Here is a 26,374-nt window from a genome sequence, read left to right as displayed (position 1 = left end):
CCAGGGAGTGTGAAAACCATACCCCGAGATGGACAGGATGTTGTCCAGCTCGATCACTTGCCCAAATGCCTCTCGCATATTGGGTCAGCTTTTGGGCAGCCATGTGCCTTAAGATGATGCTTTTTGACCTGAATCATTTACAGGATACGAAAAAAAATGACACGTGAATTAAGCCAGCGTGATTACTACCAGGAGTGATGACATTCCTTTTAGAAACACAGCTTCCAGTGAAGTGTTTTCTCAGATTACATCTCTTCTGGGTACAGCCTAGAAAGGATTTATGCATGAACCAGAAGAAATAAAGATAGATTGTCTGTATTATATTTCTTTTAAATACAAAATTTTGGATCCCATTACTAGTCTTGAGGAATTTTAACAGTCCAGAAAACTGGAGTTGCAGGGATTTTTTTATGTTTCGGAAGTCAACAGAGAAAATGATCACAGTTCTTGGAATGTGTTTTAATGGCTTGTGAAGGTYTCAGTGTCCTTGAAAAAAAACAACTTCATTTTATCTTCCTGTGTCATGTCTTAGTCCTCCTGAAGTTGTGACCAGTTGTAACCTTTCCCATATTCCTCAAGGAACAACAAATAAATTATCTGTTTTACAAGGGTTTTACAGGACGTATCATGGGATGTTTAAAGAGAAAGCTAAGCTCCTAGGCCAGGGCAGTGCTTTGTCTGCTAAACCGAGGGGCTGGGTCAGCTACCAAACACAGACCCTTGAGTTTCCTTTCGAAGGGTCATTATCGTTTTCCTAGTTTTCTCTTCAGGTGGTTCCTTCTTCAAGAAGGAGTGTTTGCCCATCTGAGCAGAAAAATCTGAAGTGAGAGCAAAAGTCTGATTTGTCCTTTATGATTTACTGTGTGTGCATCTGGAAAGAGAAGTTAGATGGCAGATCTCTGGAAGTTTTCCTTTTGAGAGGTTTAAGGCTGGACAGAGTAGTAGGCTTAGTAGCTGAGGTGATTGGGAGTTCTGCAGTCACTATTCACATGATTATTTGCTGTCTTTCAGCGTGAATTAGGAATAAAGCTCAGCCTAGGAGCTCTAGGAGCTCTAAAAATGCCAACATAGCATTTTTATTTGCATTTCTTTTGTGACATTTCTTGAATGAAAAGGCCATAAAAGTACAAATACTACCCTGATGCTTCCAATATCACTCTGCATCAACATATGGTGAATTTTTATTAGTTGAAGCAATTTTGGTTTTTTTCCCATAGCGCTAGTGGCACCTATACCTGAGGTGGCAACTGGCTTAGCTGAGCTGTCCCAGCATTGAATCTCCCCTTCAAACAAAGCTGTTTGGGGAAAAGCAGCAGGGAAGAGCAGCTCCATGTGACTGCAGACCCCTCCCATGGATCAGCATGGGTTGTCCTCCAGCAGCACCAGGCTCTGCTGTAGAGAGGCCAAGGGACAGGCCTGGAGTGGACACTTGACTTAAAGGAATGAAGCTGGTTGGCATGAACCCTAACCTCTGGGATTTTAGATTTTATTTAGACTCTGCAATTTGTCACATGGGTGAACTTGAAGTTTAGAGTMGGTGGTTTGGGGATGAAACTCATGTGACCATCTCTACTCCATTGACTGTGGAGGGTGCCCAGAGTAATTAGCAATGACAAAGTTTTTTTCTGTATATCTCTAAGATAAAGTTACCATTGCAAAAATTTTTTGATTTGCATAGKGATTTATTCCAGGTATCACACTTGGATGACCCTTTGTCTCTGAATCTTCAAGCACTTCACAAACTGTGCATTAATGTCACTAATATCATATTAATTTTATAGGAGGAGGTGCTAAGGACATGTTKGTTTTGCTTTGCTAAAGATCTGTGATGAGTTCATGCCATGGCAATGAAAACTTCAGTTCCCAGCCCCATCACTCTCTCCTCACCCTCATGTTTTGACACTGAGATCAGGTTTTCTCATACTTGGGAGTGCTTGGAATGCATTATTTCATTCAAGAYTTTTGTTTGTTTGTTTCAGGGTTTTGTTTTAGTGGTTCCTTATGCTAGCAAGAACGTGAGGCATGTTCAGAGATGTGCCCACTGTCCTGCTGCTTCAGGGGCAGCTTGTCTGACTGAAACATGGAATCTGCTGAAATGATTGCTGGTGCTTCAGCTTGCTCTAAGATTTTGCTCTGTCTTATAGAATCATAGAAGGGTTTGGGTTGGAAAAGACCTTCGAGATCATCTTGTTCCAACCCCCCTGYCATGGGCAAGCACACCTTTGCACACCAGGTTGTGCAAAGTCCTATCCTATCTGCCTGTTCCAGAGATGGAGCATCCACAACTTCTCTGGGCAACCTGTTCCAGTGTGTCACCACCCTCATAGTAAAGAATTTCTCCCTAACGTCCAAACTAAGCCTGTCCTCTTTCAGTTTAAAGCCATTCCCCCTTGACCTATCACTACACGTCCTTGTGACAAGTGCTTCATTCAATTAATTTTCTGTAGAAGCAGAGTTTTGGTTGAATCACAAAGCTTGTCACTTTTGTGCTTATCCTTGGGAACAAAGCAGGGAGCTGTGCTCCTGCTGGTCTGGCCGTGCAGTGTTTCGGTGGCAGAGGGGCCGAGGGTAAAGCTGGGGCCGCACATCAGTGAGCTGTGCCCCCGGCTCTCTGCTTACCTCACACCTCACACAGCTGCTCATTTCAGCACCAGCCTTTGAAACACTTAATGGGGAATTTATTAAGCACAGGCAATGTCAAAGCAGTTCTGGAAATCCTTCTGGGCAAAATGGTGCCCAAAGAAAAAGCTTCTCTGCTTGAATCTCAGATRAACCTTTACACAGGTTTTTAAATGCCAGGGGACACAGATCCTGGTACAGAGGTTGCCTGGTCTCTTAAGAAATTGTTTATTTTAGGAAATCATAGTCACAAGAAACTGCAAGATTCAGTGGACTTGGTCCTTGCCACCTCAGCAGTCGCCGTCTCCTGTGGCTTTATCCTTTTATAAAAAGATCGTGCTTCTCTTCCAAAATAGGTAGACTATTTTATCCCTGCAGCCTCTGGGAAGACTGTTCCAGAACACTAAAACCACCCTCTGCTTGCCAGTCTGCATTTATTTATCAGCAGCCTCAATCAATTTTTTTTTTTAACATTTAACTGTGCCAACATTTTAATACCTGAGCAGTTTTCTGCTGGTATCTGTAGTGGAAATCTCTTTTGCAGAGGAGTTGAAAAGTACCCAGCTCACATGCCCCAAACTACCCTTGCACCAGGTCCTGTCTGCCATAATCACATGCCCAGCTGCTCCTTCAGGAGAAGAGAAGGGATCCTGCCCTGTTGTTAGCCTCCAGGCTACCATTTAAACTTGGCAGCTGAAGTTTGGACAGGGTGGGCCCTTGAGGAGTTGTTAAGAGCACATGTAAATTTTAAAATGGCATTTCGGAGAAAGTATTTACCGGGAAAAAGCTGCTCGTTTGCAAAGCAGTCTTCGTGGTAGGGATGTGGTGTAAAACAGAAGTACTAGCTTCTGTAAATCTAATGTGAAACAGGCAGATGTCATAACTGAACAAGTGAACTACATCCTCCTCTCTCCCTCTGCAAGAGCTGGGGATGCTCCAGCCTCTTTGGTTGCATGCAAGCAGTTTGATGGCTCTAAGGTAGCCCTGAGGATTTAAAAATATCCCCAGATTAATCTGGCATCTGAAGATAYACCATGTACTCCGGGCTGAGTAGTTGTTTGGCAATACTGCAGGAAACTCATTCACAGAATGGGAATTGAGAGTATTGTGGTGCAGGAGCTTGTTTGTGAGTAACATGCTGTTGCCTCACTACCACGCTGGAGTTGTAGCTCAGCCGAGAGGTTGGACTCCGGAAAATATTGGTCTTTCAGTTGATTTGCAATGCTGATGAGGAAGTATGTCACTGTAGCAGGCTTCTCTGATCTGCCTTTGGTGTTATTCTCGGTGATTTTGTGGAACACATCTATCAGAGGAAAGATCACCTGATCTCTAGATAATAACTGCTCGACACAAGGTATACTTTACTCTTTCTTTCTTTGATACATGAGCTTCGGGATTTGGGGTTTTTTGTGTTACTCTCCTTGTTCGTAATGAGTTTACCCCTATAAAAAACTAAACAAAGCGTCCTCTGCACTTCTCCTTTCCCAAAAATCCTTAACAGATTGGAACACAGTAGAACAAAGTATTGGGATAAATCTATCCCTCTTTCTATCCTGCTTAGCATCAGCATGAGCATGTATTTTATATTTTCAGTTAAGAATGGAGGACATATGGAAGACAAAATCCAAATATCGAATTGGGACTTGGACATACAAATATTTTTTATTCCTTGATTTGTAGCAGGTTAATCTTTTTTTCTGAAACAAATGGGCTTGGTTTGCTTACAAGTTTTTTTTTTTAAATACTGTCTTCAGCAATTGATTGCAGGACAGGGTAAATTTGTAAGGTTGGTGAGGTTGATCTCATTAAGACATACAGGGTTACTACTGTTCTGCACCAAGTGCATTTAGGTCATAACCTGAGGTCTGTCTAACAATACAAAATTGGGTGGTCCCTCCTGCGCAGGTTGCGCTGGTTTCTTCTGGTGACGTTGCCTGTGGTTGGTGGTGTACATCGTGGATTTTTTTCTTTTGTTTTATTTAGGTTGCTGACACTGTGGCTGCAGTTTACTCGCAAGATACAAACCAAACATTAGTATTTGAAGAACCACTCGAACAGGCGCAGTTCCTCGCTCAACATGCCTTTCAAAGCTGGATTAGAACTGACTGAATTGCAGAATATGACTGTCCCTGAAGATGATAACATCAGCAATGATTCAAATGATTTCACAGAGGTGGAAAATGGCCAGATAAATAGGTGAGTATTTTTCCACTGACGTTGCCTCTGCTAAGAAACACACTGTTTAAAAACAGCATTCTAATTTTCAGTATATGTCTTGAATTATTCATTACCAAGTCATGCTCCATTTGAAGATGTAATTTGAATTTCATACATAACATCTGTTGGGCATAGGCTGCAATAGCAGATAAAGCAAACAGAGTAGCAATTTATTCATCATTTTGAATCTTTCAAATTAGTCTAATAAAATTCATAAACATATAATGCAGCAAAAAAGCCAACATTTTGAAATGTCTGCTTGCACACAGCAAAGAAGTAATAACAATACAATGGCATAATTTTGGGCAAGTCTGTTAGTTGACCTTTGATCTCTGAAATGACAGTTTTAACCTGTCTGGCCACCTCCATGCATCCAGGSTTCTGGGGAGCTGCAGCTGGTGCGGCTGGTAGCAAATGTAGTTCCAGTCTGTATTTGCAATTTGGCAAGATAAACTGGGCAGCAGTTTGCTCATTTGAGGCAGAGGTGGCAAGAAGATAGTAAAACAGAGGCTTACACCTAAYTCAGATTGAGTTTAAAAAATGCATCAATATTGGTGAAAATTACTAGTTACAATTATTATCGGTACAATTATAAGGCTGTTGGCTTTTTCTGTAAGCTTGCAGTCTTTTCTGAAGAGCCTTTTCCAGCAGAGRGCAGTTCTCCTGGCCTTCCTGCCAGCCTCCAACAGGTGCTGAGCCATCCAGTTTACAGCAAAGACCTGCTGACAGACCCTGTTTGTATTTTGTGAGTTGTAAAATAGGAAGCTCTGTTTTGATCAAACTTCCTGTTCAAATAGTGCAAGCCAAGGTGGAGCACAGGGCCAGTCAGTACCTGCACAGGGATCCACCCGTGCTGGAAACCTGTGCCTGCACATCATTCCTCTCCCTGCTGCGGGGCTGCCACCACCTATGTTTATGGTCTTTAAAAAATCTTTTTTACTTGCCCTTTCTTCTTTTTGGCAGCATCTTCTCTGAGGCTACATGAGAAATTTGCTTTCTAGTRTTAAAACAAAATTCAGAGCTTTTTTTCCCAAGTGAGGTTAGAGTCAGTCACGGGACTCAGAGGTGGGGGTGGACAAGGATCTTGGTGACAGGTGTGGGAATAAGCACCCAGCATGGTCCACACCATTTATGTTGCAAAGCCAGCCAGCCGTACCGTGGGACAGAGCAGGGGACCTGTGCTGAGTGCCAGCYTGTCCCCACCATGGGACAGAGYAGGGGACCTGAGCTGAGTGCCATCCTGTCCCCACCATGGGACAGAGCAGGGGACCCATGCTGAGTGCCAGCCTGTCCCCACCATGGGACAGAGCAGGGGACCCATGCTGAGTGCCAACCTGTCCCCGCCGCCCGCCCTGGGGAAGTCGTGGGGCTGCAGCCAGCAGGGTGGGTGGTGCTGTGACCGCAGCGCAGCTGTGCTGATGAAGATTAGAGCTGGTCAGGAATTTTCTGATGCAACTGCTTTGATGGAAAGTGCCAAGACGAAACACAAACCACTTCTGTGATAAAAAAAAAAAAAAAAACCAAACCCAGAGGAAAAAAAAAAGCAAAGGCAAGACAAAAAATCCCTCCAACTTTGCCAAAACAAAACAGTTCCAGTATGAACCTGCTTGCTTTCCTGCTGGTTCACGTTGTAAAAAGAGGAGCTTAGGGGCCGACAGTGGCAAATTCACTCCCTGGAGCCTGTCAAGGATTTATATCCTTGAGACAAGGAGTGGYTCTACCGGGCTGGCTGTTTCACCCCAGCAGTTTGGCTGATACCACCAGTAACTGTTACAGGGAAAAAACCCTGTTGGCGCTGCATGTCTCTGAATGTTCCTGGAGGGTGGGGAAGGAGCGTGCTGTGTGTGCCTGGTCCTTTGGTCACAATGTGCTTTCTTTGTGGAGTTGGGATGCAGTAAGCATGGCAAGATCTGGGTTGGATCCAGACTGTCTGCAAAGGGAATAAGAAAAGCRGAGTGAAGAAAGAGAGCCAGAAACTCTGAGATAGAATTTCTGATTGCTGCTCTGGCTCTTTGGATAGATTTACATACTCCACAAATTTGTGTTCCTTTCTGGAGAACTTTCTTCCTCTGCAGAAGGAAGATCTATCATTTGGCTTTAGGACAGAGCCTATTAGGTTCTCTTGCACCTCTGCCAGGGCACTCATGGGTCAGCTACTTGCACCCCACATGTGGCTATTTGCCCTGTATATCCCAGTTTGTTCATGTTCCCCTCCGTGTCCAAACCAAGAGTTTCAAGATCACAGCTTCCAGTGCAGCAGCACTTTGTCAGCAGTGCAGCCGTGCCAGCACCCCCTGAGGCTGTCACTGAGGCACCCAGAGCTGCTGCCCTGTGCGAGCACCTCCAGGCCAGTCAGGGGTGACGAGCAGGCGGGGATATCCTGCTCTGCACCTGTGCTGAGCGCATCCTGAAAGGATGTGGTTAGTCCTTTTCTGTTGCTATTTTGGCAAACACCTTTTTTTCCATGCAATAAGAGGTTAACAGGCATAGGGAATAACATGTTTTGTGCTGCCTGGCACATGATGTGAGGCCTTGTAAAACTCCAAAGTCCATCAAAATCAGTGGGACTTTTTCTGTTGATTTCACTTGAGCTTTAGATTAGATCTGTAATTTTCAACTAACTTATTTTATTTTGTTGTTTCAACATGTTTGATTTTGCACTCTGTATTTCACTTTAAACATTTTTCCCCCAGCTTATAGTTTTTCAAGCTCASTGCAGAGCAAAGTTTTTAAGGGTCTTTTGGACATGGTGCACAAGGCAGAAGAGGATTCACAATCTGGTTGTAACTCCAAATATTTATTGATCTTGGAAAAGAATCCTAATATGTTCTTTTGGCTTACCAGCCTTTTCTGGGCCTAATGTGTAGGGAGGAGATGTTGTTTTGAAGAGTCTGTACTGAGAGGGGTTTTTCTTTGTATGCAGATGTTGAATGGGAATGTCTTCTGAGAAGTCAGTTCAGAGATTTGCATCAAATCCAGACATGGACTTGGTGACTTTTAACTGTGTCTCCTGGCTATAAAACTTTGCGATCTCTGCACATAATTGTAAATCAGTATTTAGAAAACTTATTCCTTAACTGTAACTATGACAATGCCCCCAGGAAGCTGATGTCTCAATGCCTGTCTTGGTTTAGAGCTACTAGTGAGTTATCAGCACCCCTTTTTCAGTTGACAAGGCTGTTTGTAGGTACACCAAGATCTGGTCCAAGTTTCACAGTGTAAGTCAGATCAAGCTTTCTTCTATATTTCTTGTTCTTGCCTGCCCTGGAAATCTTTGCCACTGCTCAAATTGGCATGCAGTTTAAGAAGCACTGCCTAAGGATAACGTTCTGTCATCTTGGCAAAACTAGCTTTCCCTAGCAAATGTTTAAGGCATTGTAAAATATCATTTTAATTTAATTATGTTTAAATGTATCTGAGATGGTTAAATGGTTTTTGGCTAACTCTGCTGAGCCGAAGTGGTTAGCTTGGGGGTATCACCTTAATCAAACATTTCTCATTGAAGTCCTTTAATAAATTAAATTTGGAAACCATAGTTTAACATCATCCTTTTTAAAACACTTTATCAATAAGGCTAAGTTTCTACTTTGCACTAAATCAAACTAGGAAAATAATTAGATTTAAATATTTTTTTCCAAGTCAGCTGTGAGGCTTCATGCATCACAAGGATGAGCTCATTTTGTCTTGGCCAGGATATTTCATTGTTGTATCCGAAGAGTTTTGTATGGTCTGTTCACCCTCAGCTGTGACACAGGAAACACAACAGGAAAGCAGAAATGCATAAGAGCAGATTACATCTTTTAATGATGAGTAAAGCATTTGACAAAGTAAAGGCAACAAATGGTGCAAATGGATCTCAGACTTGTCAGGGAGTCTCAAGGCTCTGATGGCACAGACAGTCCTGCAGTGCATTGCCACASCACCTCTCACAGTGGTCTCTGATCCTTGGGAGGGCTGGGAGAGGCCAGCATAAACAGGCGTTTCACTTAATTTGTGTCATATTCATAAAGGTCAAATAGACAACATTCTGTGACAATGAATAGCTTGTTCTCTAAGCATGTCTATTAAGCAGAGCAGATCCTAGCACAGCTTAACTAAATTTAACAAAAATTCAGCTTAACACTAAATTCCAGTGTTCCGATGTATGTTTCCTTTCATGCTATAGGAGGGAAAAACATCCTGAAATGAAAAAAATGCTTATAAAAAGCAATATCTTGGGGAAATTGTTTTTAATTGAATTCATTTGATTACTTTCTGCCCTAGTTTTTTGTTTATAAATTTTATTTTTATTTCATGTAAGGTCAGTAATACTCTGTATTTATTGCCTTTCATATGGTATGGTTGTGCTAAGCACTGTCCCAAGGCACACCTCTCCTCTGGCCTTGCAGGTTAAGTTGCCTGCAGAGCAAATGCAGCACAGGCAGACCCCACGTCCTCCCGTACTGCATCGCTGCTGAGCTGTGCAGGGGCTGGGAGGAAGGGGCTGGGAAGCCTACTGTAAAAAAAAAACTGGTTTCAATGCTGTGTACCTCATGGTTTCAGAGCCCAGTAGTTCCATTCTCATGTCTGACCCTGCCCTCCTGTGCACATCACACAGCGTAAATGGAGAAAAATGCAGCGTGACATGGGAAATGTGGGGTGGGGGAGGAGCCCAGCTTGCAACAGATGAGTTCTACAGTAATAATGGAGTGGGCTTGTTGCCCAGCCTAACTCAGAAGAAAGTACTTTGGATCAATTTATCAAATCAGACTTGTTCCCTCTGAGTCCCATCCAGAAGGAAATAACATGTTTGTTGGCCATGAAAGATGCCAGCGTTGCAGAAGCTGTTTTTTCTGTGAGAAGTATTCTAATGGAAAGTCCCACGGTCGCTTTTATGTTCAAGCAACATTACTCGAGTGTTGTCTTTATCGTGTATTAGTTTTTTAACAATAATTTTCATGGAACTTTAATACCAGAAGGCAATAATAATAGTATCTACAAATTTGTTGTTTTTGTAATTATTAAGGGGGAACTGGCTGCAGGGGGGTGAGCAGAACTGGGGTGAACAGACTAGTGACTTCTGTCATAACTCTGACAAAATCTAAAATGACACATGATCTCTATAAATGACAGAAGAAGGCAAAGTCCACAGATGTTCCCAGCAGCAGTTACAAATCCAAAAGAGACAAAACTTCTCTGTGCTTCTGCCTGTACAAATTGCCTGCAGGGTGTTTCGAGAGAGAGCTGGAATGTCTTTTTCAAACCGTTCACACTCTGCTGCCTGCGTTCAAGAGATGGGCTTTAAACAGACATGAAAAAGCACATGCTCTGATTCAGGTTGAGATTTTATTCCATGAGGATGAAATACCCACAAGGTGAGCTTTGGAAAGCTACTTTTGGATCAGTCTATCTTAGAAGTGGTTGCTTTTCACTTCTTAAAACGGTGGGGGAGGTTCAGCCATCTATTCCAACTGTGTTAGGGCTGGTAAATCCGACATCATGTCTATATTTTGCAGCAAATTAGTTGCTGAAGTTAGTATTTAAAATATTAAGGAGAAGACTATAGTTCCTTTTTGTTGATAAAAAGGAAATCAGAGCAGACCAATGGGTAGAAGTTAAAATTGCAAAAAACCACAGCTAAAATACTGTTTGCATTTTGCGAGCTATGCCTTGATTTAACAAAATGTTAAAGACACAAGGCCCAGTGTGTCAGCTGTGGAGCCGAGTCAGCAGCATTATAGCTGCTATGATTTTGGCATAGCCTTAGAAGCTGTACTAGCATAAATATCACCAGTAATTAGGCCACAGCTGGGGCAGTAGGGAGGTTTGCTGAAGCTCTGTCTTTACAAGTTCATGGATTTATTACCAGCCTGAGTACCACTGGATGTACTGAGATGATGCACAATCTTGAGTCATAGTTTGAACTGTACATCGCTGCCCAGTAGATGTTCCCTGCTGTGAGAAAGGACCAGCAGTGCAGCCGTTTGTGTTCAATGTTGTCTGTTTCMGTTTAAGATGCAGCTTAATGTACCTACAGTTAAAATGGTCTCTGACACTTGGTGGCATCCCCTGGTTTGGTTTGTGATGTGCTGGAGACTGAAATGTTGTGGTTTATGACTTAACAATTTTCATGAAGGATTTTTGCCTRTTATAGCAAAACTGTGTTGCAAAAGCTGCAGAGAAGACCACTACACCCTAAATAAGCCTTGTTCTTCGGTGATTTGGGCCTTCTTTACCTGTAACCAGCTTGTCCCAGAAAGTTTAGTAAACTTACAGTAATTTAAACACATTCTGCTTTAGTCCTTGTAGCAATCAGGATATCACCAACAAACTGCAACAAAGTGATTCYTTCATTCATTATTTTCCGTATTTCCGGTTCTTTTGCCAATTGGTTTCCAAACAAAGTGGGACTATTTTTGAAGCTTTGTGGAAGAACAGTCCAGGTTGATTGAGTTTTGTGACCCRTTGAGAGCTTTTCCCACCCAAAAGTGAACAAGGATTGACTTTCACTGTTGATAGGTATGCAGAAGAAAGCATCCTTAAGATCCAAAACAGTGAACCATTAATCAGATTCTTTAATTGTGGTTAAAAGTGTATAGGGGTTTGCTAGCACCGGGTTTGCACTATTTTGTTAATGGCTTTGAGATCTTGTACTAATCTGTATTCATTAGTATGTGGGTTTTTTATAGGTAGGATAGGAGTTTTTTATTGACTTGCATTCCCTTAATAGTCCATGCTGTAAAAATTTYGCATTCTTATCCTTTTCTAACTTCTAACTTTGAAGCGTATTGTTTCTTTCTTACCAGTTTTGCATCAGGTTTCAACTGTATTCTTACTGGCTCTGCAGCTTTTGATTTCTCTGGAATCTTGCTGGCCCACACCAATGGAGTGACAGCCTTTTCTACCTCCTGTCTGGTTGCTGTAACAGCATGAATACCTGGGATTCCAGGGCTTTACTTTCAGGAATACACACTTGTATTTGTCCATTTTTAAGTATTATTTTTGCATCCAAACCATTTAAAATATCTTTTCCAAGCAAAGGTATTGGGCATTCAGGCATATATAAAAATGGGTGAGCTAACCGTGTTTTACCTATTTTGAACTTTAGAGGTTGAAAGAATGGCAAGCTTTCACTTTTCCTGGTGGCAACTGTGACATTTACAATGTTTTGGCTAAAAGTCCTCTTGCACATGTTTAGAACAGAGACGGTTTCCGCAGTATCTACCAGAAAATCCACTTTTTCATTCCCCAACATCAGAGTAACCAGGGTGGGGGGTGGCTTCCCCCATCCCCTTCAGGCTTCATCTAATTCAAGAGGGGTTACAGCTTGATCAGGGGTGTGCCCATTTCTCTGTGGGCAGTCCAGCCACCAGTGACCTTCTTGTCTGCACTTTGCACACCAATTTCTACCCAGATACCTGCTCTGAGGACCACCCCTCTGTTGGGTTTCAAGGGAACCCCTCCTCCTTGGGATTCCTCAAGAGCTGTCCACCCCTTAAGCTTCACTCAAACTTCTGCTTATTTGTTCCATGTTTTCCCCCTGGGTTTTAATGGCTGCTATGACATTTTCACCTCTAATGTGCTCTCAGTTATTATAAACTTCCCAGGTGATATCAATATAATTTGTTCATATTTCTAGACTCCTCCCCCTCCAGTGTTTCAGGTTTTCCTGAAATCAGTCTAGAGCTGATTGCCCCACAAATAATGTTTTCAAGAGGAACGCATCCCCTTCTCTTTCTGGGTCCAGATTAGTACATTTTCTTGCTACATTCATGAGTCGCTGATAAAAATCAGAAAGGGGTTCATTCTTTCCTTGGATTATTTGATATAACTTTGACATATTTATAGCTTTTGGGATGACATGTTTTACCCCAAATACAACCCTGTGCTCTAAGTTACTTGGATCCCACTGTGGATCTACTAGAGGGAAGTGCTGCTCCACAGTTCCTGGCTGAGCACTCTGAATGTGGAGTTTCTCAGCCTCTTCTTTTGCTTCTGACAAACTCTCTTCCCCCGGGTTAACAAAGAATCCAATACTCCTTGAATATTTAGCCAGTCTGGATCCTGAGTTCTAATAATAGTCTCAAAGATCTTAGCCACTTTCTCAGGATTTTCCCTGTATTACCCTGCTAGTTCTTTCCAGGATCTTAAATCTGTCACTGAAAATGGCACCTTAACAGTAACCAGCCCTTCCGTCCTCACGGCTTGCCAGAGAGGGGTGTGAATCATCCCCCCTTTCCCCAGTCCTTTCMTTTACTTTATTTTGGGTTCTATCTGTCCCTGGTCTTAACCCTCTTTTATTTTCAATGTGCCCACTCATTCCCTCTTCATTCCCTGCTGCGGGAGGCTCCCCAGCTCTTTCCCCTCTTCCCTTTCTTGCTGGGATACTAAAAATTCAACCTCTTCCTCTGCGTAATCATGCCTCAGACACCTCCTTGCACCACCATGTTCCACACAACCATTTTCAGGGGATCTATTTCTATTATCTTTCTTCAAAACCAATACCATAGACCATTTAGGCTCTCTTGGTAACAAACCACATTTCTTTCATAAATTGAAATTATTTTTCAACTCACAGAACAACTCTATGTAAGGTACTTCCTTCCACTTCTCCTTTTTCCAACAGTGTAACATTAATCRCAATATTGTATCAGAATCCAAACACCCATTACATGGCCATTTCTCTTTTTTGTCTAATTACTTGGCCATTGTAACCAGCAGTTAGACTATTCTGTAAACTGTTCACAAGTTAAAGGGCCACCTTTTAACTTCTAGTTTTGCAGAATACAGCGCAAAGGCAAATTTCTGTGTATTCCTCCTTCTTAAGTATGTGACGAAGACTTTAAACCCATATTAAAACTTTGTCATCAATAAAATTGGCAYGAAGAGAGGGCTTTATGCCCACCAGTGTTGGCTACACGCACTCACAAAGATATCACAAACCTATACTTGATAGCACACGCCAGGAAGGGAGAAAAGCAAACAGACCAGACCAACACGCAGTCACATTTAAACACTCATTCATTAAGATCTCACGGGCATCCCCGTGTTACCTTTATGCCAGGCAGGTTCAAATTACTGCAGAGGTGCACACACACAAAGGAAACAAACATCACAGCAGCTGCAAAATCCCATGCAGGTATTGGAACCTGCTTTTTCCCTGGCGCAGGGGAACCATATTATCCCCCAAAGAAGCTGCCAAATTCCCCAAAGCATGGGGGAACAAGACTTTCCCTGTAAGCCGCTGCAAACTACCAGTATACTTTCCAGAATCGGCCTCAGGATTTTAACCTGCCAGTTCTGGCTTTCTACAAGGAAATCTTGTTTAAACTTTTGCCATTAAAACTGACTGTTGGTGCACACTAAATTACCATGCAATTGCTTTTTAACCAGGTGCCAATACTCAGAATCACAATTAGAAACACAGTAACTTCAAACGCATTTGGTAGTCACTTGGTGTGTATATTGAATGGAGGATAGACAATTATGCCATCACTAGTGATTTCTTTTCATTATCCACTTACACCATCAACCTTATATTAACCCCAAAGTGATGCCTTAAATTAAAAAAACAGAGGGATCTTGCATTGARCTCACCAGCCCTGGGGGCCTAGAGGTCTCATGGGTTTGTATTCTCTGTGTGTGCTGGAATCCCCTCATGATCCCAGGATCCATGGAGCAATCAACAGTATCCCATCACTTCGTGGTTGCAAAAATTGTCACCAATATTCAGGAGGAAAATAAAACCTCTATTGGATCTAATTGGATGCTAATTAGGTCCTCACTCCTTGATTCCCTTATCATTCTTCTCCCAGTCAGGTGTCCCCAGCCCTGGCAGAGGGCAGCATCTTGGGCAGATGTTTGTTGATGGCTACTGATGTTCTGTTGATGGTCCTTTTTGGGTGTTTTCTGGACTACTCCCATTCTGTTGGGATGTGAAACTCATCTCTGTTGTGTGGTGCAACATCCCCTAAAAATAACCCTTAAAATTCCTTCCCCAAGGCAAAGGCAAACCAAGCCTAATTAGAAGAAAAACTTTATATTATTTCCACCATAGTGGGCCAAATTCTTACTTTTCTTCCATAGGAACCTACCAACAGATGAGATGAAACTGTTTGAGAACCAATGGAACTTTTAAATTGCCACCGTAATTGCTTGCACTGTCAGTTTGTTAATGTTTGTAATTTGTTTGTGTTTGCATTGCAAGTGACTTGCTGGGAAATCAGATATTATTATTCAAAGCATTTTATGTGTTCTTAAGTTTGATTTCTGTTGCCAAGCGTATTTTATCTTTTTACAGAAAAAATAGTATGACAAAAAGTGAATGTGTATATAATTTCAACTGATTTTATCTTGGAAGTTGGTACAAGAATTTATACATATGAAATCATACAATTATGTGTTGGCCTTCCCACTTCCACCTTGGAAGACTTTTGAATCATTATAATTTGGCAATTTTTTTTTAAGAATTATTAATTAGTGAACTAAAGAATCCTAACAGAATAATGTCACATGGAAAATAGTATTCCCCCTTCCTAAATCAGAAAGAATAACCATGAGCTCCAAATAGAATATAAATAAAATACAAGAAAACCTTCTACCAACTGGTAAGTACATCCTTGATGTACTGTTAAATTATCTATGTCCTAGAAGGGCATTTTAATGTTACCTCACTTCTTTTAATTATGCTAATCAATGTGGTAACCCTAACACACTCTACACCAAGCATGCTTCTTAGTTCTGGGTGCAGTGTGATAAGGGCAATCTACTCATTAAATGCAAAAGAAAAAAGAAGTTTCCTACACTAATACAACTAAATTTAAAAGACAATTTCTTCTTTTTTCTTCCTATTTTTCAATCCCACCAATAAAGCTATGGTTTTTGTTTTGTGTCAAAATTAAATTACAACAGTGCTATAATCTATTCCCTGAAAAGTAGAACATAGCCCTGATGTAAAATTGTGTTTGTATGAAAATCTTCTGAATTATTTTTTTTATTTTATTTTATGAAAAACTTTATAAAACTATATTTTGTGAATTTGATATAAGTTAATTTCTTTAGAAGACTTACCCAGCRGAACAGAAATGCTACCTATGAAATTCTTCCAATTATGTGGATGTAGCCAAGAGAAAAACCTATTTTATAGCTTTTGAAGTATGTAGACACACATCTTCAACAAAGTTATTCACATTTGTTCTGGGCTGCAATTATATTGCAGGAGCTGAAGATCCCCTGGAAGCTCGACCAATTGACACATGGTTAATCCTGGGGATATCGCCCCACTAGAATTTAAAAATTAAAATGACTGTGAAACTCTATGACTTAATTTTAAAACATACTAAGTCAGCATCCAAGAAATACAGTATTGGAGAATCCCTCACACCCACTACCTAATAAGGAAAACTGATCTTTGGGTTCAAAGGGTGGGAGGCACTTACTAATAAGCATTGGATTAACGAGTGCAATTGAATTTACATTTTTGATAATTGGAATAACTGTTTTATTACTGACATTATTACTCCTGTCTTTTCTCTTACTCACCAACTCTGTACACTGTGGGCAGCCCATAAACTGAAGAAAATCAGAAGAAAAATCATTACAATGTTTAAGTCACGGGGTGGATTGTTGGAGGCTGAAATGTTATAGTTTATGACTTAAACATTTTCATGAAGGACTTTTGCCTATTACAGTAAAAATGTGTTACAGAAGCTGCAGAGAAAACCACTGTGCCCTGAATGGGCCCTGACTGAGTCTCTGGACTGCCCACTGATGGAGATAACAGTGACTCAAAGAAAAGAGTCACAGAGGCAGCATGCTCAACACCTTCGGGGTGGAGACCATCTCCACGGGGCTATCAGCTGCCAGACCAAAGGGTAGGGGAGAAGAGAGGTTTGAAGTGTGGAGTGGAAAAGCCTCTCCTCCACTGTGTAGAGGAGCCCAGCTGAAGACGAGCCTTCATCCCCAGAAAAGCTTATCCATGTGAAGGACAACCGAGGGAGTGTCATGGCCCATCAAAGGCCCCCACAAAAGGATCTGTCTACCCCAGACACTACAAGATGATGCAACAGACACACAGTATTGCAAGGGACAGTGTCAAACTAGCCCTTCCCAAAGGAGGCACGTGGGCATTCCCACCTGGCCCAAAACGCACATCAGTCCACTGGATTCTGTACTCTGGCAGCGGGGGACCCTCACCACCCAGAAGACTGGACAGAGGGGAGCAATGAGATGTCGTTGGGACCCCAAAAGGGTGATGGGTTTCTATCTAACCCCTGCACTCTCTCCCTGTCCCCCCACACACAGCTCTTTTTCTATTTCTTTCTCTCTCTTTCTCTTTGCCTCTTTTACTACTAAATAAAATACATCAAATTTTTGGCACTAACATCTGACCTCATTTGGTTTTAATCATGTATTTTGGGTGTATTTCGAACCTTTCTGGCTTTCTTTGCTCTTCTGTATTTAAACTGGATCGTAACAACATGTATGATGGCTGAGGCATTAATCAGTGCAGACTAAGAGCCATCTGTGGATTAACAACGATGCCAGGGACTTAATTGTGCATAAACCTTCAAAAGATGAAAAGCTGAAAGAATGCTTTATACAAATTAAAATATTTGCTGAAGAGAAGATCTATGAGAAAATAACAGCTCATCCAAATCAGAAGTGTTGTAAATCCCAAGGATGCCAACGCAGCCACAGGAGGACAGTAAGTTCCTAAATGTGGATACATCAAGGACACAGAACAAGTAAAGGATAAAGAGAAAGAAAAGCTGTTTATTCTGTTTCCCTGCACAGAAGAGTTTAATTTTGCAGTACGACAAATTCAGCATTGAGTTTTGAAAGACACTTCCATGAAAATCCAGTAGCCCAGAACAGTGCACCAACAGAGCAGATTGCCTGGTTCAGGATTGTCCAGCCAGCACTGGCAYGTGTGGCACATCTTCCTACTCTTAACTCCAGCCACATCAACCCTACATGGCAACTTACGGTTTTGCTGGCAATGTAGGGCTTTGCAGTGCCACCCGGCAGTGAGGGGAGAGATAAAATCTTGTAGGGTTCCTTGGCAAAATGATGATGGCAGTAATTGGTAATTAGTAATAGTTACAATTAAAGCTTCATTTTTAGCAGGGTGCTATGATTAGTGTTGCACAGAATTTATTATTAGAATGACACAGGATTTCAACATGTGGAATGAGTGCAGTACAGTCTATAAGTAGCATAATACAGAATTTATAGTACAATTTGACTTATGGTTTCTAATCACTTGGATCCTCAGCAGATAGGATCAAATCTTAATTCATGGTTTGTTATATCAGTACACAATCATAATCTAGAATCAAAAATCATATAAAAATATAAGTTACTCCCTTAATCCTTGGAGGGTGCAGAGGACGGGGGTTGTCTCTGGCCAGCAGCAGTTGCAGTCCCAAGTTCCCCACTTARGACTCATAACTCCTTGATTTGACAGTCAGTGCACAGGATGCTGTTACGCTTCCTTCTTCTGTGGAGGGGTCACCACCACTGCCTGGGGGGCCACATGCCTGGGACCTTCCAGCCTGGCAAGGAAGGAAGTAATGGAGCTGGCGCCAAGGAGGCTTGGGTCGATAGGAAAGGGAAGAACAAATCTTGTTTGGTTTGTCCACTTGCTTCACGGGACCTTCAGGGTCTGATAATGAGGAAAAGGAATAAATAAACCTGCTCAGCCTCATAGAATGGCTGCTTGCCTTGTAGAGTGATATTAGTTACACTCATCCCACATGCAGGGGCTGGAAGCACGGATGTACCAGTAACGTGTGCCTCTGCAGGACACTGGAGAAGTATCTCCTCTTACATCTGTGCAAACAAATTACTTTCGCATCCACAAAATTGGTTCTGCTGCTTTACTAAATAGCCTAAAAGACCACTTTGTATATATGCACATTTATTCTGATCTTGTGCTGGTGATGCCTTTATTGATGCCCAGTGTAAATGGCATCAGTGAGGAATAATCTGGCTCATTGAACAGTTTTGAGTTTGACCTCTTTTCTCATACAGTTTTTATACATTGTGTATTTTGTAATCACATGCTACTTATGGAATTAATGTGTTCACATTTTCTAAGCACTTGCTGGAAATAAATCCTCTGACTTCTTTCAGCAAGTTTATTTCGGATCGAGAAAGCAGAAGAAGTCTCACGAACAGCCACCTGGAGAAGAAGAAATGTGATGAATATGTAAGTCTCTCTAACTATTCTCTTCCCTGTTAAAATGAATTTCTTGTTGTGCATTTGAAAGGCCTTTAGACGTTGTCTTCAAAAATGCTGGGCACACACAACTATAACTGAATTCAGTTTCCAGTAGGAACTGCCTGGGATCAGTACTTAAATAAAACCCCAAAACAAAACCTCCAAGCATATTGGTTGGGTTGARACAATGGAATCCCTCTAGCCTGTGTTGGGCAGGAAGTTGTGGTGGTTCCTTATGGCTTTACCATATATAACTTACATGCCTGGGATGTTTCTCAGGTGCAGTGAAAGATGGGCTTTAAAAGTGAAAATGCAGTATGAGCTGTGTGCTGCCTTTACCATTGACGTCAGTTCACAAAATCTGTCGGGCAGTGTAGCTGTGATAGAGTTCAGCAACGCTTTCTCCTCCTTCAAACCAATTTTTATTAAGTCATTTCCATAGCAGTAGTTACATCTGTTATTCACAAAGCATGGGGTTTGAAGCAGAGGTGCATTTCCCTGCTCTGTTCCAAGCTGTTGCTGACACATCTGTCTTTACTTCTCCAGATCCCAGGAACTACTTCACTGGGAATGTCCGTCTTCAACCTTAGCAATGCAATTATGGGCAGTGGGATTTTGGGTCTTGCCTTTGCCTTGGCCAACACAGGAATTCTCCTTTTTCTGTAAGTATTCATGTGATGAGTGGCTGATCTCCATGGAATTTCACTGTGTTTAAAGAATGTGTGCACTGCCAGCAAGTAGAGGGATTTATAGTCCATCTGTAATCAAGTACAGCGTTCAAGCCTAAAAATATTAGCTGCAAATTTCAGACTTGGTTTTTCAGTCAAATGTTTTTGAGGAAAAAGCCACTACTTGTAGTGCTAGAGAAAACTGAGTCCATGTTATTTACTAGAGACCTAGACAGTGATTTTTCCTGTGCTCCGCAAGCTACATAGACATCAAAAATATTCAGTAATAGTTGCAGTGGGCTAGTACCTAGTTCTTACTTGTATCACAGAATCTCCAGAGCTTTCTTCAAAGCATGGTGCAATAAAAACTTTTTTAGACCAAGAATATTTATATTCCTTTATATGTTACATATAATATTTCCATCTCACTCCCACGGTTTCTTCAGTTTCTTATGAGAGAGTCCTTGAAAGCCAACATAAATATAGCCAAGATTTTAGTATAGAAAAGAGCTGAGGTAGACTACTTAACTCCAGAAAAAAAAAGAAAAAGGCTTTTTATAAAGGAGAATTTAATAGTTTAAAAATGAAACAATGCCATTGAATGACTAAGACACAGTGTTATTCTGGATCTCAGTGTGAGACGTTTCATTGTGAAAAGTGATTGTTAAGAAATCAGTTGGGAATTGTGTGCGGATTTCAATGATAAATGTTCATTGAGGGGAGAAATACAATAATTTACAATATTTGACAACTATTCAACATAGTTATTGAGTTTACAGATTGCTCTAAAGAGATGACATTTCTTGAATGTCGAATCTAGAAATACAGAACTTTTGTAATTTCTTAGTATTTTGGGAAATACATAATATGAGCCCTGTATAAAGCAGAATAGATGGCCAAAGTGGTACATATAGCCATCTGCTCTGGGGTTTTGTGCCAGGATAGCTGGATCCATGCTGCTAGCTCACAGTGTGCTGTAATTGGGTAAAAGCTAGGAATAATCCAAGGAACTAATCCATTTACTCTAAGAACACAGAATGTCTCAGAATTGTGTTGTCTTTAAGATAGGCTGAAAAGTGTTTGAACTGTAATTTACATCTTTTGTTAGCAGAGTGAGTTTATTTTATTTTTGCTGGTTTTTTTACCTAGTGCTCTAACCTGTATGTAATATTTCACCCATGCCCCACCTCTGGTGGTTGCAACTGTAAGGAGAGAAAGAAAAGTTACTTCTTCTCAGCCTTGTCACCTCTTCTATGATAATAGGGTCTCAGCCAAGGAGCAGCCTCAGTTTCTCCTTACTGCTGTAGTTTTGTATAATCCTGTTCTCTTCTGATTCTTTCAGCAGTTTTTTTTCATGAGAGTTAAGTGAAATGCCTTTGTACTGAAGAATGTAAAAATAGAGTTTCTTTTAAGTGAAGTAGATCAGACAGCAGAGAAACTTCTAGCAATGTGTGTTGGTGATTGAGCTCGACGGAGTAGCGAGTGTATAGATCTGTATCAATACATTATACAAAAAACTGCCAAACATGAATGTAGAGATTTTATACAGTAAATGACAGCATTGTTCTCTGTAGAATTCATTGTGTGTATTTAAAACCGGGTAATAGTTTCTGTCAGCTTTATGATGCCATTAAATCTGTTGGCCTTGAGAAAGAGCAGCCAGCTGAGATCCAGGGGAGTCAGTTAGCAGGACCTAAGTGAGCAGGTTAGCAGAACTGCTCTCTTTGAAGCCTGGAGATATGGGATCCTAACATGGTGTCCGTAGTTATGCTTGGAAGTTGAACTGCTTTAAATGTTCTGTTCTCGTGCAATAATCTCAGCATTAAACCTAGTCCATTAGTGTTTGATTTTTTCTTACACTTAATTCAGTAACTTTTTCCCATAAATTGATAGTTCTGCTGGCACTGTCACAGGTGGATCATTTCTGCTTTGCAGGTGATTTGAGTCCTAACAATACTTTACTGCTTTTTGCACGAGGCAGAACTTAAATTCACTTCTTTTGAGTAGCACAGTTCTGGGAAGTTTCTAGGTTGCTTTATCCAGTATTAGCATGTACCATCCCTGAAAATTAAAAAGCAGATGCAGAAAAATTAAGGGAGTACTTTCAGCATTAACAAAGCAGACCCAGCCTGATTTCCACTCCCACAGCTTCTGGGCTCCTGCAGTGTGAAGTCTGCACTGCCATGAACATCTGRATCAATTCAGATCCAATATCCTAGGCATAAGATGTGCAAAATAAACATGATAATGTGACGTGCTTAACAGTGCCATAACAAATATAATGATATTTTCTGGGCAAAATTACTGAGGTAGGAACTCAGAGGAACTTAATCCCAGTGTTATTGATAACTACAGCCTAAACCAAAAGAGAGCATTATTTCCTGTATGCAAAAGCAGAGAAAACTTCACTACAGAAAGATAACACAAAAAGTTTAGGAAGTTGGAGATGAGCTGGGGTGGCGGAGTAGTTGTTGCTGCCTGTGGTTTCATCCTGGAGAGCCAGGATCAAAGTGATGGATCATGTTGCAGAGAAATGTGGGCTGGCCAAGCACAAGGTGCTTTGAACCTGCATTTAGCCCAGCAGTGCACGTGATCTGAAAAACCTTGCCAAAGCAGAAAGGCTTGTTAGATCAGCAATAGTATGAGAGTTCAGCTGATGTTTCACACTGCAGCTGCTTCTGCTGGGTGTRTCTGGTAGGGGTCACGAAGCCTCATTTAACTCCTGCAGACTTTTAGGGCAAGGCTGTCAGTCCAGCCCATGGGGAGGCTGTATGAGAGTCTATGCTGTTTCATCATCTGCACCCAATACCTTTTGAGGAACTGCTCAGTGAAATAATTCTTGTGACTGCACAAGACTCACAGGTCTTCTGGCCCCAGTGCTTGGGACTTCACAGAGGGCTGGGGACAGCACAAATTTCAGCTTACCTGGTAATTGGCATCTGGGAGAAGACAGCAGTGGCACTTTGTTCTTCCCAAAACTGTGTCAGTCCCCTGGCCTAAACTGTTTATTGTTTTGGGGGAAGGTGACTTTTGCATCTGTTGTTTGCTTCCATAGCTATCAGCACTTCTTTGAAAACAGGCAAAATAAAAAGTAGAGGAGTGCTTTTGAGGCTGCAGTGCAAAATGCCCAGCTTCTGTTTTGAATTTGTGCAGAGCGAGTGGCATGGTCATTTTCATTCCTTTCCAAGGGGTGGTTCTGGCACAAATATTCCTGTCTGTACCACAGTCCGAGCACAAACAAGTTTTTCATACAGTGCTAATGAAAATGCCAAGTGTCTGTAGGAACCCTATGGGGAGCTAAGGACAACAGATCAGATAAATACCTGGCTTCTTGGGAGTGTTATTTTTACCACTGCAAAGGCTCCATGAGCTCAGTGCCTGAAAAACGGGAGCTTTTAACATTAAGACAGGCTGGATGCTGGCATGCAGAGCTGTCGCCATTTGGGGCTGGGAGTGAGTCAGCCCCAGCAGCCGAGCACTGGGGCTCAGCGCCGTGTCTGTAGGCAGACGGGGCGGAACAGCTCGGCAGGGAATGCAGGCAGGAGCAGGGCTTAGCAAATCCAGAAAAAATGGAGCAGAATGACCTCAGCCAGTACACTCTTCCTTCCTTTCTCCACCTTCTCAAGAAGAAACACCCTTAGGGCTGTACAAAGAGTGTGTTGTTATAGTCAGCCATCATTCTTTGCTGGCAAAAAGACAGTTCCTCCTATCACCTCTTTATGTTTCTCCCTGCTCCTCTGGCCCCAGGAAACTAGTCAGTCATTATTTCGCTCTAAAGTATTTCCAGTCTAAACTAATAAAAAAGTGGGGGGAGGAGGCTTCTCATTCTGATCTTTCTATGTATTCCTATGAAAAAATATGTTGCTGCCTATCTATGGCAGCAGTTTGTTTTTTCTTAAATTTCAGCCTTGTTTTTCTTGGTGTCCAGAGGGTAGTTGTCATAATAAAGGGAGAAATTGCCAACAGATTGTCTGAATGCTCTTCACACACATAATGAAAACATCATCAGGTCTTTGTATGTCAGAGTGTTGGAGAGGAAGGCACACATGGTGCTTGGATTAAAGACATTGAGTAATGAGAAAATGTGCTTTTGTGCACTTGGCCCCCAGCACTGACTAGTTATCATCTGTGCCAGCAAGTTCCCTACACAAACAGTTTGGTCATTACTTCCTGCAATTCTTCTATGTGAAGTTAAATTATGGATCATGTCAGTCCAGGACTGGCATCAGTAAGGGAACATGAATCCCTGCCTGGACAAGGAACAAGCCTTTGGTTCCATCATTTATTCCCAAGGGAAGCCACTCAAGCTCTAACTCCCTATATCTTCCCCCTCCTTGGGCACTGTGAGGCACAGAGAAAGCATTTGGGCACCACTTTGAAATGTGTCCTTGGAAAAGATGCTTCCATTTGGCATGGAAGTCCTTAAATACAGAACTTTCCTCCAAATTTTCATTCTGCATCCAGAAAAAAAAAGCTTTAGAATGGATGTTGAGTGACATATCTGGCTTTTCTGTGCTCTGATAAATCTTCATTCCTGATAAGACATCTTTATTCTTTCTGCTTTCAATATGGAAAGGTGTAACTCACTGACAGGCTGTGCTCTGCAGCTCTGCTAAGTTTTATTTGATTGTATCCCTCTATGTGCAGGGTTTTCTACCTCCATGGTGGAACTGCAAACACAATCAATGTGAATCACATGTATTTTAGAGGTTTTTGCATTGTCAGAAGAATAAAAAAAAATCTCAGAGTCAGTGGGAATATGACCTGACATGATCTTGTATGGTAAGCTTTATTTTCTATTCTTTTTTAGGCTGCTTTTGGTTTCGGTCACGCTGCTGTCTATTTATTCAATACATCTGCTGTTGGTGTGTTCAAAGGAAACAGGTAATTTAAGATGTTACATCATTCAGTAGAATGTAAAAACCAAGAGGTGACAAGTGTTCAAGTGAGGCCAGGTGCTTTGTGTAAGGTGAGTTTCTATCACTTTACTGACACAATAGGAAGGCCTGACACAACCCAGAATTAACAAGAATTTATGGCATGGCAATGGAGAACGACATCATTGTAAAGAGAAAAACTTATGACAAAGGATGTATTCTGCTGCCTGGAAATGTTATCTTCAGTGAGCTAGAAGGAACAGCTCATATAGTTTCTTTGCATTACAAAGCAAATTGCAAATGAAATATAATGACTCTTTGCCTGTGGTGAAGCTTACCTGGAAATACAGTTTGTTCTTAGTGGTTAGTGTAAAACTCCTGATAACTTTCGTGGTAGAGTTTTCTTAGAATTAAGTAAAAGGGAACAGTTCCTTCACCGAGAGAAGTCTAACTGTAACACAGATACACTGTCTAAACACAGATATTAGAAGTTCCCTACAGCATTATGTCAAATGACACTGTGCTGTGAAGTCCGAGAGTTTCTTCCCTTGTTAACAATGACTGAAGCCATATTGTTAAAGTAATGTGTGCACAAGAATACTGTAATAATTAAATTTGAAATTTGGAAACGTGATTACTSTTGTAGTATGTGTAATGTCAGCAACAGCCTATTTAAACCAGGTACTTGTGCCTCAATGTGGATACATTTGTGYCCCATTAGTTCCCAAAATCCAAACTTTATTTTCTTTGTTGCTGGAGCATTTAAGCTCAAACTTATTTTTTATACAAACTTGAAAGGGAAATGTCAGCTGTAAGGTAATATAGAAAAACCCAGATGCATTTAAAAAATCATCTGCCCAATGTAACATCTGGAGTGTTTCTCTTCCTGTTCCTATGTATCTCACCATTTTCACAATGCCCGATCTTTTTCTCAGCCTACATCACAGCCTAGTTAGAAAACACTCAACAGAAACACAAACCAGTTAATAGAGGAATTTCACAAGCTTGATAGATATTTGAAAATAAATTTTAGTTATATTTTACACTTTTCCCTGCTTTTACCAAAAATGTATGACACTGAGAATTCACAAGTTAAGTCCTAAATTAGATCCTGTAAACCAGTGGCTGTCCTCATTTGGATCATTCAGTCAAGGCAAACAGAACTGCAGAATTCCTGCAGTTGTTAGGCAGTAGTTGTTACTATGACAGTAGTAGTGTCCAGGCTRCCAGTGCTTACTTGTGGATCCTGCTGTGCCACATTTTTTCTGGAGAGGAGCCTTTCTATTTTACTCTCATTGCAGGTGCAAAACTTAATGKGCCAGGATGAGGATATTTAACATGAACTTAACATGTTACTTGGGGGATACACAGACTGATTAAAAGGGTGTAATATTCTCAATAAGAACTACCATTTCAGAAGTGACTGGTAGCCCACAATAACATTTATAGAAGTCAAGAAAACATTCCTACATAGTTTTCAGCCCTAGAGATTACAAGAGAGCTCCCTATTTATTTGCAAAGGGCAGGTTTGGCTGCACCGACAGGTGCATGGCTGACAACAAATTGTAAGTGTTTCATCTCAACAGCTTTCAGTGGTGTGTTTGTTCCCTTTCTCCTCTTCTTCTCATGCAGGCTGTATGGTGTATGAAAAGCTTGGTGAGCAGATCTTCGGTACCCCAGGGAAAATGATTGTCTTTGGATCTACATCTCTTCAGAATGTTGGAGGTAAGAAATATCTCAATAATTTTACAGCTGCAAACAAGTCAGGTTCCTTCTCTCCATGACATCCG

The 26,374-nt window shown here is 41.3% G+C and overlaps 1 protein-coding gene across 1 annotated transcript in view; it reads left to right on the top strand.

The window, feature by feature from the left end:
- SLC38A1 (solute carrier family 38 member 1) overlaps positions 1 to 26,374 on the top strand; it is a 47,208-nt gene that overhangs the window by 4,214 nt on the left and 16,620 nt on the right. Inside the window, exons 2-6 of the mRNA XM_057366165.1 lie at positions 4,603 to 4,815; positions 18,952 to 19,027; positions 19,586 to 19,701; positions 24,518 to 24,591; positions 26,217 to 26,309. Coding sequence (XP_057222148.1) covers positions 4,697 to 4,815; positions 18,952 to 19,027; positions 19,586 to 19,701; positions 24,518 to 24,591; positions 26,217 to 26,309 — 478 coding nt within the window. The 5' untranslated portion in view covers positions 4,603 to 4,696. The remainder of the gene's footprint in view (positions 1 to 4,602; positions 4,816 to 18,951; positions 19,028 to 19,585; positions 19,702 to 24,517; positions 24,592 to 26,216; positions 26,310 to 26,374) is intronic.

Source organism: Malurus melanocephalus, unplaced genomic scaffold, assembly GCF_030028575.1.
Source record: "Malurus melanocephalus ecotype Western Australia unplaced genomic scaffold, MMel_1.1 scaffold_60, whole genome shotgun sequence".
Classification (NCBI taxonomy): Eukaryota; Metazoa; Chordata; class Aves; order Passeriformes; family Maluridae; genus Malurus; species Malurus melanocephalus.
This window is presented reverse-complemented; position numbering and strand designations above follow the sequence as displayed.